This window comes from Podarcis erhardii, assembly GCF_964252035.2.
Source record: "Podarcis erhardii genome assembly, chromosome: 12".
Classification (NCBI taxonomy): Eukaryota; Metazoa; Chordata; class Lepidosauria; order Squamata; family Lacertidae; genus Podarcis; species Podarcis erhardii.
This window is the reverse complement of record NC_138513.1, coordinates 40,173,735-40,194,032: the sequence shown is the minus strand read 5'-3', so window position 1 is coordinate 40,194,032 and position 20,298 is coordinate 40,173,735. Positions and strand designations below refer to the sequence as shown.

At 41.3% G+C, this 20,298-nt stretch overlaps 1 protein-coding gene across 1 annotated transcript in view; it reads right to left on the bottom strand.

Moving 5' to 3' along the window:
- The window catches only part of SACM1L (SAC1 like phosphatidylinositide phosphatase), a 33,384-nt gene extending 13,501 nt beyond the window's left edge, over positions 1-19,883 (bottom strand). The window contains exons 1-13 of the mRNA XM_081882111.1: positions 19,637-19,883; positions 12,682-12,779; positions 11,105-11,179; positions 10,378-10,505; positions 9,674-9,823; positions 8,827-8,886; positions 6,528-6,561; positions 5,106-5,207; positions 3,419-3,504; positions 3,001-3,087; positions 1,651-1,719; positions 1,491-1,570; positions 117-215 (exon numbers count right to left, since the gene is read on the bottom strand). Of these exons, the coding sequence (XP_081738237.1) occupies positions 117-215; positions 1,491-1,570; positions 1,651-1,719; positions 3,001-3,087; positions 3,419-3,504; positions 5,106-5,207; positions 6,528-6,561; positions 8,827-8,886; positions 9,674-9,823; positions 10,378-10,505; positions 11,105-11,179; positions 12,682-12,779; positions 19,637-19,677 (1,109 nt within the window). The 5' untranslated portion in view covers positions 19,678-19,883. The remainder of the gene's footprint in view (positions 1-116; positions 216-1,490; positions 1,571-1,650; positions 1,720-3,000; positions 3,088-3,418; positions 3,505-5,105; positions 5,208-6,527; positions 6,562-8,826; positions 8,887-9,673; positions 9,824-10,377; positions 10,506-11,104; positions 11,180-12,681; positions 12,780-19,636) is intronic.
- Between the last annotated feature and the right edge of the window lie 415 nt (positions 19,884-20,298).

Here is a 20,298-nt window from a genome sequence, read left to right as displayed (position 1 = left end):
TACAAATCAAATTATTATGTAACGTCCACTAACCACAACTAAATGCCAGCACAGTGCAGTTGCGTATGACATGACATTTGTGGTGGTGGTTGTTGTTGTTTAGTAGTTTATATTACCTCAATTCATCTTGCTGTTCAGCTAGTTGATCCATTAAAATCTGGAGCCGATCCCACCTCATATGACTGCATTCTTTGTGGAAATCGAATGCTACATATCTGGGCAGAGAAAGCACATGAGAGTTAGGAAGTTAGTATCTGAATTGGGATCCGTGCAGCGTACAGGGTGGGGGAATGGAAGGAGGGGGGTTGCAGCAGATAAAAGGTCAGAAAAATAAAAACTTGCATTATTAAGCAGCATGAGGTTCCCCTGAGAAAGCATTTTCTCAAAAGGTACCAAGCATCATATCTAACTATGAAACAGGATTTTGCTTTTGGGATGGACAAAGGTCTCTGTTAGCAGGGGAGAAAAGTGGAGCTCGGAACTGTACAAAAGATTTTTAAAAGCATGCTCTGCCCACCTAAAAGGGTTAGTTGTTGAAAGATAACTCTTGCCAGCTTCACATGAAAGTGTAATGTGTTTTTTTCCAGAGTGAAAGGTTTTTGTTGGTGGGGTGTTTTTTTTAGTGCAAACTGTCCAGTGAACTTAGGCCTTTTAGGTTGTGGTGTGTTCAGTTTGCATTTTTCTTTCCAATTGGTAAAACAAACAAACTTTCGCCTGCAGTCTTCTCCAGCAACAGGCTTATAATCCTTAATTTCCCCTCCCCCCAAAAAAAAATCCAAATCAAAAGCCACACAATGGCACTCTTGCTTCTTGCCTCTCCTACCGTATGACATGACCACCCTTATAGTTGATAGTTTGCTTGGAGGGGATCTTCCTCCATCCCAGGACAGCCAGCCACCTACCATTTTCATGGATCCCCCCACCCAGCCAACCATGAACTCTCGTAACAACCATTCTACTTCCATTTCTCCGTCTCTCATCTTTGAACTCCGATGGTGCTCTCAATATGGGCATGCTTGGAATTTGCACAGGTTTATTCTTTATTTGTCGTGGTCCAGAAGGGGGATTCAAATTTTCTGGAGCAAGCTTTGCCCTAGCACATTGTGTGTGTGTGTGTGTGTGTGTGTGTGTGTGTTCGCGCGCAAACTCATCTCTTATCCTGTCCTTAGACAACAGACAGGTGTGTTTTTGGGTCCCACACGATTCCTGTGACTGATCTGTTCCAATTGTTTTTAATTTCTGCTTTTAAACTATTGTAACCTGCCCTGGGACCTGTGGTGAAGAATGGGTGATAGACAAATTAAAAAGAGGGACAGTAGCAAGCCGTGCGGTTTCATTTAAAGTCCTTAATAAAATCTGTGCAACTACAGAAAACATGTTATCATTGCATTCACACAGAACTTGACATCTTCACATGCAGGTACAATTTTATGTCTAAACCAGGCAGTTTTTCTGATACTGATGCAAATACTGTTTCGTTTAGGATGTACCTGACCATTCCATTTCCCAAGCTGTTTACCATTTTTGAAAACGTTTGCTCAAGCGGCTTTTCTGAGCCCTTCTGGTTAACCTGCAAAGGAAGAAAAAGGTCACACGCAGCAGCGATAACATTTTCCTGAACTCAAATGTACAATTAAATTCAAATCTTACCAGGTTAACAATTATTTGCTTTCCATAGCTAATAATCTGACTGTCAAAGTGTCTTTGGAAGCCATCCATCTGAAAAAGAACATGGTACACTCTTTATTCAAAGTATTGGCCAAAGTGTCATGTTTTTGAGAATTTGTAAAAAGAAAGAATGGGGGGGGGGGACATGCTCAATATTCAGTAAACATAGCAAAGGAATATTAAAAAGGTTCAATATGCAGCTCCAGCTGTGCAGTATTAAAAGCAAATGGCAACACATTCATGACTACTACAGATGTTAGATCATGCATTCATTGTTGTTATATTCTGAAATTAGCCAGAAGACTCATCAACCATCTCTGCCTGCCTACAGCTTTTTATCCACCTCCTTCCACAGTTCTGCGTATACCTGCCCTGCCTCTCTTGATGTTGCTGTGTAACACCTTGAGCCAAACAGAAGCCTGTCGGCCCAGGGGGCTGGGGCAGAAAGACAGACAATAGAGGAAATCTTTTGATTTTGAACTCCTAGCTCTATTGACAAGTTTAAGACACTAACTAATGTGCTTTTACACAAAAGAACATTCCAACGGCTCTTTGTTGGAACAGATCACGAGGACTGGGCGATATCTGGTTTTCAGCATCAGCAGCTAAACATCATGATATACTGATATATCACGATGTCTAAAATAAGGATGGAACTATGTGGAGGCATTTGGCTGGCTTCACGGTTTTCCCCACATTGTGATTTTTGCATAGGATACGTGCACACACATGATGATTTGCAATATATTGCCAGATCAAATATTATGAAACCAATACGGATTTCAAACCAGTTTGGGACAATACAATGATGTATCTCCCAGCCCTATAGATCACTTTTTGAGCATTTCCCAGAAACTACTTGCTGCTTACAAAAGATTGTTAGCCTTTCAATGAGCAAACAATTAAGCAGGTGAAGTTCTTAAGTCCACATTAAATGTCAAGTGTTTGGTCTTGGTCTTACCAGGCACTCTTGCCTGGTAATTGGCATGCATCAAGGTTCAGGCATTCCCAACCAAAGGACCTTGTGAGGCAACGCCAGCCATCCTGTTCTTGACCTATAGACTGGCCCCAAGCTTTCTTGGATTTAAAAAAACCTCTTCAGTATAGAGTGGTTCAGGGAAAATTAAGGACTAAAGTCTGTCTTTGAAGATGAGAGGACTGCTGCTTCAAGAGAAAACCTTCAAACCATATTGAGGAATACCTTAGGGGAAAAACACTCTGCGGAAGAGCAGCAACCACCTTAGGGATTTTTGCAAATGCATACAGCCATTAGCACCATATTAATATTAAACCCTCGCTGCAGATGGACAGGAAAAAATAAATAAAACATACATGATTTACTGTTTTGCTGATCTGTGGCTTTGGTTTGTATTTGAGGTTTGGTCTCTGCGACCAGAAAAAAGGAATTGATCCACGTGTCTGGAAAACAAATGGAACAGAAAAGTGAAACATGCAATGCTATGTTATTAACACAACCTCCCAAATAACCTCTGCATCACATCTTTGAGGAGACTTGCATTAAGAGAGTAGAGGCAAAGACTAGTTATAAAAACCAAAATATAGGGCCTCCACTTTACTTTACCTTCTACACCAGATCAAAATGTTATCTGTCCACACAGGCTTTTGGTTAAATTTTTCAAGCTGTCTCCTGTGCTCCTTTTAAATTATCATTTGACTATGTTCCCTTAATTGTATTGTTCATCTTGATTCCTTTCTGATGAAGGGCTGTTGAGAAATTTCATAAACGTACCTGAACGAAAGATGCTTTGCTCCCATTATAATGTACTACCTGTTCCGTTTCTACGAAGTTTGCCGCATGTCCTTCAGAATCAATACCTGCCAGATTAAGCAATTCAGAGTTATACCTGACTGCCTATAGCTCAAAGCCTTATTATCCACATCCTTCCATTTCATCATTTCTGCATACTTCAAGTGCAATGAAACCAATAACTTCCAATAGGACACTGTGTCCTGCAGAGGATTATTTATGTTGCATTTTTGTGCATTCATAAAATGCTGCATAGACAGTGTGTTTCTGTTGCTGGGTACAGCAGCTCTCCAAGCATTAAAGGACGAGTAGTGGAAGATACTTCGCCACCAATGAATCCACTTTGAGATGATAATCGTAATCCAAGGAAAAAAACATGCAGTTAGCTCTCTGTATACACTGGGGCTTTTTGTTTCACAAAAACAGTTTGTTGAATAGCAGCAATTGCAGAATTGTGAGCGGTGCTGTTCCAAGGTAGTTGGGGGGAGGTCGCTGCATTGAGTTGCACTTGGCATGGAGGGACAGAGAGAGAATGAACCACCCCTTTCTTCCTTCCCCAAACAGCAACTATACAGACAAACTCCCCATTTCTGTGTGTTCAAGGCACACATGCACATCACCACAAACTGGCAATGAAAAGGGGCAAAAACGGCACAAAAATAGCAACCCCATAAGCCTTTGCACCAACCTTTGAGGCCTGTAGAGAGTTGTGTTTGAACAAGGAGGTTTGGAGGGAGAGACTGTGGGGGATTTTTTGTTTTTCAAAGGGTTTTTCAAGGCTGTTTTTTAGAGGGTGTTTGCAGGCTTTTTTAAAAAAATATTTTTAAATTAATTTTCACAATTAAACATTATCATCACGTAAGTACAAAAGAATAAACCACACACAAAAAATAGAAAATAAAACATTTTCACACAATATTAAATCCATATTTTAGGATTACTGAGATCCCTCAACAAAATGCAGGCTTTTTCAATGGTGTTCCCAATATATGCATTTTTACTTAAACGGACTGTGCCTTGGAACGTATGCCCAGTGTAAATGGGTATTTGCCGGCAGATTGTGTGTGTGTGTGTGTGTGTGTGTGTGTGTGTACACAGACACATATTTGCTGATTTGTTTATTTTTATATGTGCATTTTCCTTCCTCCAAAGAAATATACCGTATTTTTCGCCCCATGGGACGCACTGGCCCATAGGACGAACCTAGTTTTTTGGGGGGGAAATAAAGAAAAAAAATTATTTCCCCCCCAGGTGCGGGGCTGGGGTGGGGGAAGCCCAAGCTTCCCCCGACCCCAGCCCCCAGAACAGGCTGCCATCCGCAAGCCGTGGGAGAGCTGTGCGAAGTCGCGCAGCTCTCCCATGGCTAGCATAGAGCTGCCCGAAGCTTGGGGCGTACTGAGCTCAGCATGCCCCAAGCTTCTGGGTGCCGGCAAGCTCTCTGCTAGCCATGGGAGTGCTGCATCTCCCACGGCTAGCGGATAGCTTCCTGAAGCCTGGAGAGCGAGGGGGGTCAGTGCCCCTCCCCCTTCTGGGACTCACTTGCCAGGGAACTAGTATAGCAGTCCGTTGCCACTCAGTGAGTCATTTCTGGCCTTATGCATCATTAATATACACCTTCCCATCACTGAGGTAGCACTACTAACAACCATTCGTGGTGTATGTGTCTTACCTCTTACATAGTAGCGCACGCCTGCTCTGAAACAACTTCTTCGAGAAATAAGAATCCAGTCAAAATATTTTCCATTAATGGAACAAGAGTGCATGATAATAACTGATTGAAGGAGATGTGTTAAGGAATACACATGTGCACACTGACAACAACAGTAAATCCGATAAGGGAGCGATATCACCAACCTTTCTCAGAATGGCTGAAATACAAGAATACGGACACAGAGCTGGAACACACACCATTACTTCCTTGACAGTAAAGCTTTCATCAGCTGAACGAGGAGAGAGGCAATGTTCAGGTATTCCCTCTTCTCTGAACTTCCAGATCTGCTCTAGAGGATTGTGGGACTCTCCAGAGCAGATTTAGTGAATCACTAAAAATTGCTTATCTCCCCTTTCCACTGATGGGAGCCTTATCATCAGCTAAGAGTCAATGTTGGATACAATCCATGGAGAACGCATTTTCTCTATTTCAAACTTCTTAACACTGAAGTTAAGAGCAAGCAACTTAATATATATGAGTGCAGGCATGATTGAAAATACTGGGGGGTTTTTGGTGCTTTTGTTAGGAATAGAGGGGAAGAGAAATTTGCATTTCCCCTCAACTTCCAACTGGTAGGGAAAAAGAGATCTATCTGTATAAACATTTTTATGAAGAAGCCATTATGTTGGGACTTCAAACCAAACCTGACAAATAGTACTTACTGCACTGCGCACACACCCACACACTAACTAAAGTGAACTCCAAGAGCATATTATGTAGCCAAAATACCACAACGCACAAAGAAGCAGGTGGTCCAACCATGCTTGGGGGATCCCACAATACTTGAAAAGTTCAGAAAATCTGCAGAAAAACCCTAAGAGGCATCCCACCCCATTCCAAAAAACCAACCAACCAACCAACCAACCCACCCACCCACCAGACACTACTGAATGGCCATGTAATGCTGGTCAATTGTTTGGGGGAGAGGAGGGGAAGCCAACTGAAAGCTAGAGTGGGGGTTAGAAATGAAAATCAATGGAGTTTTATGGAAGAAGGCCTGGCTCAACACTGAACAGGAGCACTCCACACGTCAGCATTTTGGTCTCACCGGCTAATATCTTAAACACAAATCATGACCCCTTCTTATGAACAGCACAATTTTTTTATGTTCTAGCCAAGAAACAGTAAATAGTATTACTCAGCCAGCTCCTTTTCTCCCAGTCCCTGCAGTGCCTGGATGATGTTGTTTTTGGAGGGGGTAGCTTTTAGGATTAAGTTGGAAGTTTTAGAGGAGGTATTCAGAATTGTATATGCTAAAAAGCTTTGGCATTTCCACCTTCAAGTTGCTCAGGTACCTCATTTTGTAGAATGAGTGTGGAAGCAGCACTCTGCCAAGGCTCTAAATATTAACCGAATTGTGACAGAATCATGAAAAGATACATCCATGCATCACTGGAGTGGCAAACCTATGGATCTGTAAAACAAACATTTCACGGTTGAACCACCATATTTGAGTATTTGAAGACTTGCCCAAGCACTGGACATTTGAATGTCAAGAAATACAGAACTTACACAAACTAACAATACAGCATTTACAACATTTATTTACAGTAAAATGTCCTGTACTCACACTGTATGTGCTTAATGCCACCTGCTTGTAGCACACGGATCAATAATATACAGTGGTGCCCCGCAAGACGAACGCCTCGCAAGACGGAAAACCCGCTAGACCCGTTTTCCGTTTTGGAGGCGCTTCGCAAAACGAATTTCCCTATGGGCTTGCTTCGCAAGACGAAATGTCTTGCGAGTTCCTGCGGGTTTCCCCCCTTCCCCCCCCTTTTCCTAAGCCGCTAAGCCGCTTATCAGCTGATCGCTAAAAGCCGCTAAACCGCTAATAGCGCTAATCCGCTAAGCTGTCAATGGGCTTGCTTCGCAAGACGAAAAAACCGCTATACGAAGAGCCTCACAGAACGGATTAATTTCGTCTTGCGAGGCACCACTGTACCTTAATTATATCATGCTTTAGAATTTTGAGCCTCGCATATGTATTGTTTCAGTATCCTTTCAACCACCTTGGCAAGGTAGATGAAACTTACTCCTTATTGCATATGCATGGAAACAAGAAGGCCACCTGACACATTCCTACCAAAGTTGAGATTTGGCAGACAAAATGTGGAAGGGCAAAGCAAAGTAACCCCTTCTCACATGCAAGAGAAATAAACTTATACCTACACAGAAGAGGGATGTACAAGGGAAGAGTCTTGTTCAAAGTCTAAAAATAAGCATTCCTTAAAGGAACCTGTTTTCAGGAACTTATAAGATTTGGGATTTGTAAGATGAAACTGTTTGAAAAACACATTAGTTGTTGTAACTACAGTCGTACCTTGGATCCTGAACGCCTTTGTACTCAGATGTTTTGGCTCCCGAATGCTGCAATCCCAAATAATTGTTCCAGTTTGCAAACTTTCTTTGGAACCCGAACGCCCGATGGGGCTTCCATGGCTTCTGATTGGCTGCAGGAAGCTCCTGCAGCCAATTAGAAGCCTTACTTTGGTTTCCGAACATTTTGGAAGTCGAACGGACTTCCAGAATGGATTCTGTTCGACTACCAAGGTATTACTATATGTACTCCACCTTGAGCACTTTGGAGGAAAAGTGGGATATAAATGGAATAATAAATAAAACGAGTGGCTTTGATGTTTGCATTTTCTTCTCTTTGAAGTGAATTTTAAACTAAGAGTTTCCCCAATTATCTGCTCAGGTTCTTAGCTACAAAGCTACACTAGGCTCTTGGTTTAAGAAAATGTTTCCTATTACCTACCAAACTTATGGCTCAGGCAAAACCTCAACCTGGGACTTTGCGACTCTTAGCCCACCCTCTTAGTCATTGGTAAACAATGATATCTGCTCCATGGCTAAATGCCGTTGGCTCAGAGCATTAATTGTTGGATCGTACCATAAGGCAGCTAATTACAGAAGTAAGCATTTGTATGAACATAAAGAGCACAGAATAGGTGAGGTTTTTCCCCCTCCAACTGATAATAAAGCTGCAGGCTAGAAAGAGATTGTTTTCATCACTAACGGTTTCACAAGCTGCTATTTTGTTAAGCCGACAGTCTTAATGAATTGTTTGGCTCTCGGCAGCTGCTGTGACATCTCAAGGGAGATTTGTAGTATCTCTTGCAAAGGCAACGTTCTGGGAGCCACCTCATCCAGATCCATTGGCAAACACTGTATTAGCAACTTGCTTACTGCCTTTTCACTGCTGAAAGGAATTAGGGTGGTTAGCTGACCTGCGAGGAATTAATACCACGTCTTGGCAAGGAAAAACTGTATCCTTGCATGCATAATTAAGGACTCTTCTTAGTGAGCTGTGCAAGCCGTTGATTGAGTGAATTTGCTCTACACACATCTTAATAGGAGGATGGCTGACAAATTTAAGTTCTGAACCAGGGATTTGCCAAACACGTTTGGTTGGGAAACATGCCTAGCAACCCCCACTTTATTAAGGTCTTTTTCAACTAGCACAAGCACTAGTGTTTCTGCTCCATTTAAAATAAAGGCTATTGGTTTCTGTAACAGTTATTACTATATAGTTTGCTACAACCATAAAAGACTTCGCATTTTATCACCAGCTGTTCTGGTCACATGAACCCAAAAGCAGGCCAGCTTTTATAGCTGTGTTTCCCCTATCTTCAACATTATGGAGATTATGCTCAACAAAATGCATATACATTACCTCAGGCTGAGCAGCGAATTCTCTAAGGAGGTGCCCATTCCATACAAACCGAGGATCTGCCTGTAAGGAGTTGCACCATAGGGTAAATTTTAAACACCAAGGGTCTTGTTTGCTTTCAGACAATGCTTTCCTGAAATGTGGCAGTAAGCAAATCCCTTTCCCCTACCATCTAACAATTAAAGAAACACATGCCTCTCTTCCCCAAAAAGAGCAAAACAAATCAGATGGTAGATCAGTGGTTCGCAGAATAAATTCCCAAACTATCAATCTAAATTTTAATCAAATGGCTTTTGTTGCAAACAGGATATTACATAATAATACATTGCAACTTTTACAGTTTAAATAAATATTAAAAAGGTAAAGGACCCCTGGAAGGTTAAGTCCAGTCGAAGGCGACTATGGGGTTGCGGTGCTCATCTCGCTTTCAGGCCGAGGGAGCTGGCATTTGTCCACAGACAGCCTTCCAGGTCATGTGGCCAGCATGACTAAACCGCTTCTGGCGCAACACAACACTGTGACGGAAACCACAGCGCACAGAAACGCTGTTTACCTTCCTGTCGCAGTGGTACCTATTTATCTACTTGCACTGGAATGCTTTCAAACTGCTAGGCTGGCAGGAGCTGGGACAGAGCAACGGGAGCTCACCCCGTCGCGGGGATTCGAACTGCTAACCTTCTGATCGGCAAGCCCAAAGAGACTCTGGTTTAGACCACAGTGTCACCCATGTCCCTACAGTCTCTATTTACAGTTTAAATAAACATGCTATCATTCAGGTACTGAAAGACACATATCTTGTGTGTGTATATATATATATATTTAGTTGGCAATAAACTGTATCCTTTCTTACCCTTTCTAGCAAGCTCATTTCTTGGAACTCCGGGCTGGTATTAGCCAACCGTTGTAAAGTGTGCGTTAAGTCGTATGTCGTAGAGAAATAAAATCCGTCCACACTCAATACATGGCTAATCATTGATAAAAAGACTTTATTGTCCTGTAACTGTTAAAGAGGGAAAGCATTATTTGCAACGCTCTCTCTAATTTCCCCTCCTGGTTATTACAAGTTTCCTACAATATCCGACAAAGAGCTCACAGAGAAAGTGTTTCAAGGTTCTTCTTTTCAAGATAAAGCATTCTGTTGCTAAAATATAACCCAATTCCACCATACCAATGCACAGCTGTTTATGAGGAGTTAAGAACTTATGGTCCGGAGTAAAAGAACACTGTGTGCTCCTAACAGCAGCTCTGAGTGCAAGAAAGAAGGAATGGGCATGCATCAATTTTATCCTCTTAACTGCACTAAATTTTGTTCTGGAGGATGTCTTGGCCTTCAGAAGCAGCTCTACAGTGAAAGGAACATGCTGCAATGAGAAGGTATCCCCTCTGAGAAAAAGTGTCCCTTTGGACCCCAGCCTTTTTTGAATTCGCATAAACGCTCCATAAAAATAATGCCTGAACAAGTCATATTTTTTAACAAAGAGATCTATGCTCATTTCATCTCAAACATATTTCAAAGTAGCCGAAAGGTGTTTCTGTTACCAAATATATTCCTACCTGAATATCAGTTAAATGTAGCATGGTCTTTTTGTAAGAGAGGATGTCAAAGTCTGTTGCTTTCCAAACAACATGATTGAAAAATTCACCTACTTTTCTCTTTTTTGTTATTACAATAAGATACGTGCCTGTAAAACAGAAGGACTCTGGTTAGCAATACTGATTTGTCTTCTACTAATATAAGGCAGTTCTAGCACAAAAGAAGCAGGAAAGTTGGCAGGGACACTGAACTTCCTGCCTTGCTTCAAGTAGTTTACAATGTTTGTCATCACCACTACAATCTTGAGAGCTGGAATTCTCTTCTACCGCAGCACATGACGAAGCATGTTTCTGTTGTACTGCTCCATGTACCAGTTTTCAGGAGATTTACGGACATTGTGATTTTTAAACGATATTCCGGCTGCATGTACTCATCACAAATCGCCATTCCCAAAGACTGTCAAATAGCCAACCACAAATCTGAATGCTCTTTCACTTCAAAAACCATCATTGGGGGGGTGGGGTGGCTGAGCCCTCAACATAATGTGCTGCTTATATAAGCAAGACTTAAAACACAAAGAGGGAACATCAAAATATGCAATGCCACACATGCAGCCTAAAATAATGACATTCCAGCAGAGTGGTACCACATAACAATTCTGAATGTGCACCAGGCTCTTATTATAAGATCTCAAAATACCTGTATGACATCATAAATAATACTGCTTCATAACTGAAATTCTCATACCTGCCACTAGACGGATTGTCCCCAAAATGCCATATATTTGCCTGGTAACTGCTGAAGGCGGAATATCTTTCTTAACTGCAAAGGAAAAACAGGATACGCTGTCTCAGTATATCAGTATTAGATTTATCACATGCAGCCAAACACAATCCAATAAGATTTAAATGACCCTGTGTGCATAATAAATAGTTTAACATTACTAAGATCAAAACTAAAAACTTGAAAATTTAAACACATGGAGCTAACACTTATGTTTATTAGATGAATTTGGAATCATTCACACATTAGATGAGATTCTTTTCCCCATCCCCCACCAATACAGACTTGATTTACTGAAGCCTCAAGATCAGAGCTGTATTTGGCAGTTCCTGACCAATACTTTTACCTGTCTCTGCAGGTAAAAGTCTCAGTAGAGGATTTGTGAGTATGGAAAGGTGCATTTATTTTAGAAGAATTACCATCAACACTGGGGGCTACAGAGTCATAAGAACCAAAACACAACCAGGAAAATGATGGGGATGGGCGAGAATTATTTGTTACCATCAACAGAAAGTAGGAAATCAAAAATATGCAGCAATGCCACTGCTTTTAAAGGATGCAGATAGCCGGGGGGGGGGTAGTTTAAGAAGTTTAACTATATTTATTGACTGTTTAATCAAACAGTCAATCCCAGGGAATTACTAGTTCAGCAGTGGGTCTGGGAATCTATAACTAAATTGTTACCTCCTCATCAGACTGCAATTCCTAAAATTCTTTGGCGGAAGCCACAACAGTTATATGATAGAAATCAATGTAATGTACCAAAGATTTTTGAAATTACTTTTAATTGTTGGAGTAGATTCGGTGGCCTTTTTAGTGGCTGTGTGGAGTGGTAGGATTCCATTGTTTCTGTTCATTGTTTGTTTTGGTTGGTCTTTTTTGCCGTTGTTGCTATTGTAATGTTGTATATGTTTTTAACTGATTATATCAGATACTGTAAATCACCTTTTTGAATAAACAAATAAATAAAGATGTTCCACAAGAGCTGACAGGAAGCAAAATTCACCTAGCAGGTTTTAAGCTTATTCTACCATAGAGCATCCCTGCCACCATTTGATACGTACAGGAAAAACGTTAACGCAGAAAAGTTCTGAGTCATCGCTGCTTCTTTCCTTCCTTCACCAAATATTGATTCAGTATTGAATTGTTTCTTCTACTAGAGATGTATTGCAACCAGGAAGTGTGGTGTTTGTACAGCTAAAGCCAACTGGATTCATATACTGCTACACAATAAACAGAATTTCCTATAAGTTTCTATTCCAAAGCTCATTGCTTGAATAGAAGATTGAGAAACCTGCACATACATAATAATTTTCACAAACACACACTATTTTTTCAGAATGTACAGGTAAATGAAAATAAATTTGATCAGTCAAGAAATGTATAAACAGATATAGTATTACGGAGGAGGAAGGATAACTGATGGGTTTATGAGCCAGATTTGTGATGTTTTTCAGGTTGCTGGCTAATTTACTGTGTAGCTTAAAGGAAAATAATTTAAGGCTAAACTACAACATTTCCAAAGTGATGATGAAAAATACCTGTAAGAGTGACCTCTGTGGAGACTCTGTCAATGGAAAGTACGTCATTGGCTCCATCATCACAAGCTTCCACATAAAATCTTTCTGGCGTTATGTGCCTAAAATGCAAGAAATGTGCAAGATCACCACCAGACAAGCAACATCACTTTAAAATACTAGGGATCGCTGGAATTCTTATCACGATCACCCATAGGAAGAAAAGCTATATACCCATTATGCAAGACAGTAAACAAAGGCAGCAAGTAAAAAGCTCCAGTTTGGGGAAGAGCTGTAGTGGTAGAGCATCTTCTTTGAATGCAAAAAGTGCCAGGTTCAAACTCCAATATCTCTAGGTATGGCTGCGAAAGACTCTTTGTTTGAAACCATGAGAGAGTTTCATAAATGTACTACCGAGCTGGTTGGACCAATAGTCTGAGTTCATTTAAGGCAACATCCTATGTTTAGCATCAATATAGTCAAACATCATATCTTACTACTTTGAGGAAACTTTGAAAACAAAACATAAATTTGAAAGGAAGGAGCACTCTTCCTAAAAGAGGAAGATCTCTCACATGCGTAACATTCAATTTTTGATGTAGCTGAATTATCTCTGCACCTTCCAGTCCATCTCCCAATGCTTCATTGTGCTTCTCTTGATTTTTCCTAGACCTCCCCACTTTCCCCATGTGTTCTGGGCACTGGGCAGAACATACAATTTACAGGACATACCACAAAACACGCAACTAAATGGAGATACCACAGTGGATGAGAAATACGAGTTAAGAAGTCTGTAGTTTAAATATCACTTCTGAGTAAGACACAAAGAGTAAAAAATCTACTTTAAGTGTACAGTATTTGCTTTCTAACACTTTCTTTAAAAGAAAAAAAACATTCTGCTCAGAATGGCACGTGCTAATAATCTAACTAAATTACATTATTAGGCACAGATACGCATGACATGCAAATGATGCGAGATCAAACAATGGAATCACATTTCCATATTCACAGCAAATAGCAGCTATCCAGCAAAAGGAAAGAGCAACCAATTCACTTTCATTTTCAGCAAGGAAAGCATATGGGAGCCCATATTTTCTATTAGCAAAACAACTTGACAGCTTCAAACAGAGCAATGCAAGATAAGAAGTGGGGGAAAGCTGCCTTTGAGCAGCTGATTTAGGAGAAGGGACAAGGTATCTATGCACTGTTAAGCAGTGAGATTGGCAAAACAGAGTGAGAGGAGAGAAAGGGAGCGCAAGCCTCAGATGCAGTCATCCATTATGCTGGCAGAGGCCAATTACAAGGCACTCAAAACTAAGGACTGACAACAGGGAGGATCTCTGAGCAGGACTAAAGTAGGTAAGCCATTTCCATGCTTATCAGCTGGAAAATGGGTAGGGCCCCTTTCTGCTTGATGTTTCAGCCACCTGACTCCACACACTGTTTTCACAGCAGCAAGGTTTTTCCTCCCAGATAGAAATCTTGGAAGCGCAGAAATGTTAACTTTCCCCTCCTACTGCCTTTTTCCATTCCTTAGTCTAAGGTAACAGATATTGCTAGAACTTTAGACAGGCTATCAAATAGAGATACAAAGAAGAATGAGAAAAACCTGCAGAGCATCTTACATTAAAAAAGCACTAAAGAAGGATAAACTAAAATCTGAAACTGGCCGGTGGGTCTAAAGACTGAAACCTCTTCAGCTACTTGAGTATTAAGACTGTTCCATGTTCGGATCCTATTTCTATAGGTGCAGTACAGCTTAGGGCTAATTCCTGCACACATACCTTGCTTACAGTCTAGCACCGGAACTGTTGCAACTGAAAAGACAAGTGCTGCTTATGATGATATTAGTCATAAGAGCATCTTATCCGACGTTTAGCCATGCCAACCAATTCAGAAATGCACATCATTTAATGCTGGCATCATAAAATAAAATGATTGTGTACGAGCAAACACATGTTCCATCTGCTTTGTTCTTTGATTGCAATACATTATGATTGGATGGATTAATACGGAATTTCTCAGGGACTTTGACATACAAATTGCTTTACACTCCATCTCTCTTATCCTCACCAAAAATATAATAGAGCAACAGAGTCTCATGACTCCTTACTTAGAAGAGAACGTCACATTCCCAGGAGTTTGGCTCACTGCTCTCTCTCCCAGCCTGATCACCCAAACTCCAAACTCCAAAACCACATAACCCTCCTAACTAATAATCAGTTAGCATAACACAGGGCATTTACAAACTCTCTTTAAAATCTTCATAGTTATTTTCTCAATCAATTCTACTGCAATCACTTTCTGGGTTCATTAATTTGCCACAGGAGTTTAACTCCTGGCATGGCTCATTATAGCATCTGCCTGGAAAACAAAATAAGATCAAATTGGCCCACCTTTGTAACTTCCTTTGCATATCAATCTACAGTTGTTGTCACTCTAGATGGCACAGGAGACAACTGAATTCCCCAACTATTTCGTAGTATTTTCTTATTGTTGCCTGTACGATCATGGTGCTTTGATTCCAAAGCTGTGCATTTCTTTATTTTATTAACAAAGGCAATGAGGGAATGGAGAGGCCTTGTTTCTCACTGCCCTTGAATGCTACTGCTATAAATTTGATTCTGCTTGCATTTAAAGCCAAATGTGCAACTTCTGAAACAATACGAGAAGAGAACTATAGCCATCCTTCAACATTTGCACTTATCACAGTTTTGCAATACCAACCAATGTTTATAAAAATGCATCAGCAAAAGAGGATATCCTGTCTCCCTAGTGCAACCTTGACTTGGTATTTCTTTGCGCCTTCATGTACTTCATGCCTAGTTCTTCTCTTCCTTCAAACTTCACCAAAATTTCCAGGTTATGGGCCTTTTCTGCCTTTCCACTCTATCTCCAAAGTTATCCAGCAACAACTAGTAAGTTAAATAAATAAAATTAACAAGATACCAACAAAGGCTTGCTTTAAAACAAACCCAAAAATCAGCATTTGTTTCTTTTAGCAATATAACAACAGGCAAACATGTTCTTTAAAAATGAAAACTCAAAGTTATTCAATCTTGAGTTACCTAGATGAGCCAGTTTATATTTGAGATAAAGATCTTGCAATGAGGTCTTGTTTAGTTTTATGGTTTAGTTTCATAGGCTGCCAAACATATCTGGACGCATTTCAAATCACAAAATCCATGTATTATTTTCTCACTTGCAACCATCTCACAGAACGGGTAGACAATTCAGAGATAGACCTTACTGAATGCTTAATATTAATTTGGGATTTGCAGATGTAAGTCTTCTCTGCAAAAGCACCTTGCTCTTTTTCCAATTAGGGGGAAAGACATTATGCACTTAGTATTTGATGCTCTAATGGCATCTAAAGTTAGCATTGCATTCAGCATCCACTATCATTTCAGAATTCTTTTATACAGTTTCACTGCTCCAACCTTGATTTCAGTAATGTACATATTTCCATCATGAATGCTTAATATTATTCTAATACAGGAAGCTACTCAATGCCAGCAACCACAGATTGTCAAGAGAAGAATTCAAAAAAGGCACACATACTGTGCTGAGCAGTGCATCACCCATCCATCTTGACATTAACCTCAAACTAAAACGAGAATGAGGGCAGACAGGCCACATTACACTAACATTTATGCAACACCCTGAACAGAGGTGATTCTGCAAATTGTATAAAATGTTACATTTCAGTTCTACTTACGCTGCTCTGTGCGCTTCAAGTTGCCTCATGTCCCAATCAAATAATTTTCAATTGCATAACCCTTCTAAGTATCCCTCTTAACATAACTAACCATTTTTAAAGCAAAGCAGCAACAGCTTTCTTTAAAGAGAAAAAAAACCATTTCTGCATGTTCTCGCTCGCTATTCATCTGATTTTATTAAAGCTGAGATGCTGCCTGTCAAATATACCATGATCAAAAGAATGCCTTTTTCTATATGTCAGCCTACATTACTGAATGGCAAAGGCAAAAGGGACAGCTCTCTGTTCCAGGATCTGGGTAGACAGCTACTTAGGAAAGACACTGTCTATGCTTCATGAGAACTACATTTAAAAGTGAACTTTCATCTTCTATAATTGATCTGCTCACATTTAAAACACAAAACCTGCAATTGTTTGGGTTGTCCTTGGGGTTCCAACTAAGAGTCAAAGGTAAAATCTCTTGAATATTGTTCAAAAAGTGAAGGTCATAGGATAAAAATTCCATGTTAAGACAATACCTTTATCACTGACATTCATCCATATGTACATAACATATGTATAATAACTGACTGCAGTACTTTCAAATTTTCATATTACTGGTTTTGCAACAGTTTTTTCTGTTTCTGTAAGTTTCTCTTTATTTGCATGCCTACTATTTAAATACAAAAGACTTTAGTTATTAAACAGTATACAGTATAAATATTTTTAATAAGTAAGTAGATCGCTGCTGTTTGGTTTTATTAATGTGTCCTACTGAGCTGTCTTAATTATAAGCTTCATTGTTAAACTAATAGCAGCTAGGTGGGCACTTGCATATATTTTTGCATGCTCTCATCCTCATTTCTGCTCCGCAAAGCAGCCCATCCATTGATTAATCTACATGCTCTCTTGAAATATTTCACAGCAGAATGCAAACATGGCTTGAGAAAATAAAAACAGTAAATATAATTCCTGAGGAACCTGTAGCTGGTCAGGGGTACTGCAACAATGAAACAATCTTTCTACACTTTGCTTTAATGCTGGCACTCTAAAATCAGGGCCGGGGAAGCTGGTGTCCTCCAGATGTCATTGGTCTGGGATGACAGGGGTTGAGGGCACCAGATTCCGCATGCCTGCTCTAAAGGAAAAGCAGGATAGTCAAGGAACAATTGAATTAGCTTGTTGAAATTAAACTAAGGACACATGCAAGAAGAGGCCTGCATGCGCCTACCACTTGATCAGATAATGTCACAACTGAAAGATATATCAGGTTACACAAGAATTAAATGCCAACAGAAAAAGTGACTTTAAATCTAATCCCAGTGGAAGTTGCAGAAATTTTTGCAATCCCCAAAGTACTTTAAAGGCCTATTTGAAAACACAACCACCTATTATTATCTTGAAGTAATACAAATGACGACCCAGAAACAGAGTTCGATTTTGAACGATCTCCATAGTGATTAGGCACTTAATTATTAAACACACAGAAGACTGTGGAAATTAAATGTAACAGCAACGGTATACCTGAGAATTTAAACTCTAACCTTCTAATTGTGCATATTTAGAAGAAAGTTCCACTAATCTCATAGGTCTTCTTTCCATTTAGGTATGTTTTAAGATGAGGATGCTAGATCTCTTTTAACCAACACTAAAGATGTTTACAAAAGAATCTCCCTGGAGTACCCTGAGTCATCTTTCCGCCCAGAACCATATGTTCCCTTCCCTGGCATTTCTCATTTTGCTAGGCTAACCTTCACTTCAGACATCAGTTATCTTGTTCCTGCAGGCTATAGCGTTAGAAAGAATGCAACTGAGACCCCTTTTAACTTCATTATGAATAATACAATTACTAGAAAGACTGGCAGAGGTTGTTCTGCTTTTCAGGAGCCACAGTAAAGGCAGAATCACATTTGCAAAGAAACAATGACAGGAGAAAACAAAGAATGGACATGCAGAGTGAAAGTGGAGAGGAAGTTTAGGTAAACCAAGAAGCTGCTTCCATGTAAGAATTTACAGGAACTGTATGCATTGCAACGAGAGGACAGACAACGAAACCCTGAAATTACTATTTCTTACACAATGTAAATTTTTACATGGAAGAGCCTCCATATTTGTAAGGAATTATGTTTGCTTTACTATTCTTTTTTTTTTTTTTACTGTCTTACCCACCTCGCTTCTCCTTGGAGAAACAGACAGAATAGGAATTCAAAAAAATAAAATAAAATACAGTGAGCAACTCATTTCTACCGGGAAGTAGTTAGTTAGTCCCCAAGATGTTGCAGCCTAGTTGTTAATCAGAGTACATATTATTCAGGTGCAGGACCCAGGGTGAGAAGAGCAGGTGTGTGATTAGCAATCTGAGGGTCAGATTAGAGGCCTGGGATGTTTGTTGTTTAGTCGTGTCAGCCATGAAACTCTCTGGGCGACCTTGGGCCAAACACCTTCTCCTCAGCCTCACCTATTCAGAGAGTTCTTGCCGAGCGTAAAAAAAAAGGTTGATGGGAAAGACCTTGCAAGCAACCTATAGGCTGAGGATAGTTCAGCGGAGTGGAGCATGAGACTCAATATCAGGGTTGTAAAATGGGAAAAAAAATAAAAATCCTAAATTGCAAGGGATTGACAGTCCCTTCCAACTCAACAGTTCTATGAACTCTCTGGAGGAAAAACCGCACCAGAAAAAAAAAATGAATAAACGTTGGTGTTGTGGAGAGGGAAATACCCACTGAGAAGGAAAATGTAGGAAAGGCAGTGTGACCCTGTGGAAACGCCCTCAATGAGATGAGCAACTAGATAACCTTTAGAAGATGCGCAATGATGTGATGTGCAATGTTTTATTAATATACTGTGTGTGTGTGTGTGTGTGTGTGTGTGTGTTGGAAGCTGCCCAGTGTGGCTGGGGCGACCCAGTCGGAGGGGCGAGGTACGAACAATAAAACTGCTGCTGCTGTTGTTATTTAAGCAACATGGGGTGAGAGGGGTCGGAAATAGGAAAATAACCCAAGCTAGTCTGGTCGCGTCAGAAGAAATTTTTGGCGGGGAAATGAAGCGACGGGGAAGATGAGGCGAGTGGGAGGACCTGTTTTCCCTGTGCAAAGCGGGGGGGGGGGGGCGTCGTCGAAAGAGGGGCAGCCGAGGAGGGAAGCTCGGAAAATGGCCACGGAAGGGGAGGAGGAGGACGACGGCGGGTGGTGGGCACTGCGGGTCTGCCATTGGGACCGGGTGGTCTGCACTGCAGGGAGGGTTTTCCCCCCGGCCTCTCCCTCCCTCCCTCCGTCCACTCACAGCTTCAAGTTCTCGTAGGCTCCTGCCGCCGCCGCCGCCATGGCTGCCCCCTCAGCCGCTCGCCTCTCAAGCGCCGCCCGGCTCCTCCGCGTCCAGGACTCTCGCCTCACCTCTCCTCACCTGACGCGCCTGGGCCTTTCGGGACGGAGCGCCGCTCGGGACAAAGCTACTCGGAAAGCATTTCGGCGTCGGGCGAAGGCGGCGGCTGATTGGAGGAGGCCGCCGCTCAAGGCTACGCCGGCCTTACGCTCGGGGAGAGGGAGGGGGGGAAGAGGGCGGGCGGGAGCTCGGAATTGTGACGCTACTGAGGCGCGAGCTGCGGGCGACGCCGAACGCACCCCGAGCCCGGATTGGCCGCGAGATTCGCTTGGGCTCCGCCTCCGTATTAAAAAAAAAAAAAAAAGCTTCTCGCTGGCTACTGGCCGAAGCGAAGGCGCCTGGGAGGGTTTTGATTGGCTGGCTATCCCCCCGCCCATCCAATTGAGAGAGGAGTAAGATTCTGCGACGGATGAATTTAGAATATAGGCAGAGAAGCGTTCTCCACCAGCGGGGCCAGTGGCGCAATGGATAACGCGTCTGACTACGGATCAGAAGATTCTAGGTTCGACTCCTGGCTGGCTCGGCCGTACTTTTTATTTTTATTATTTTTATTATTTTATTTT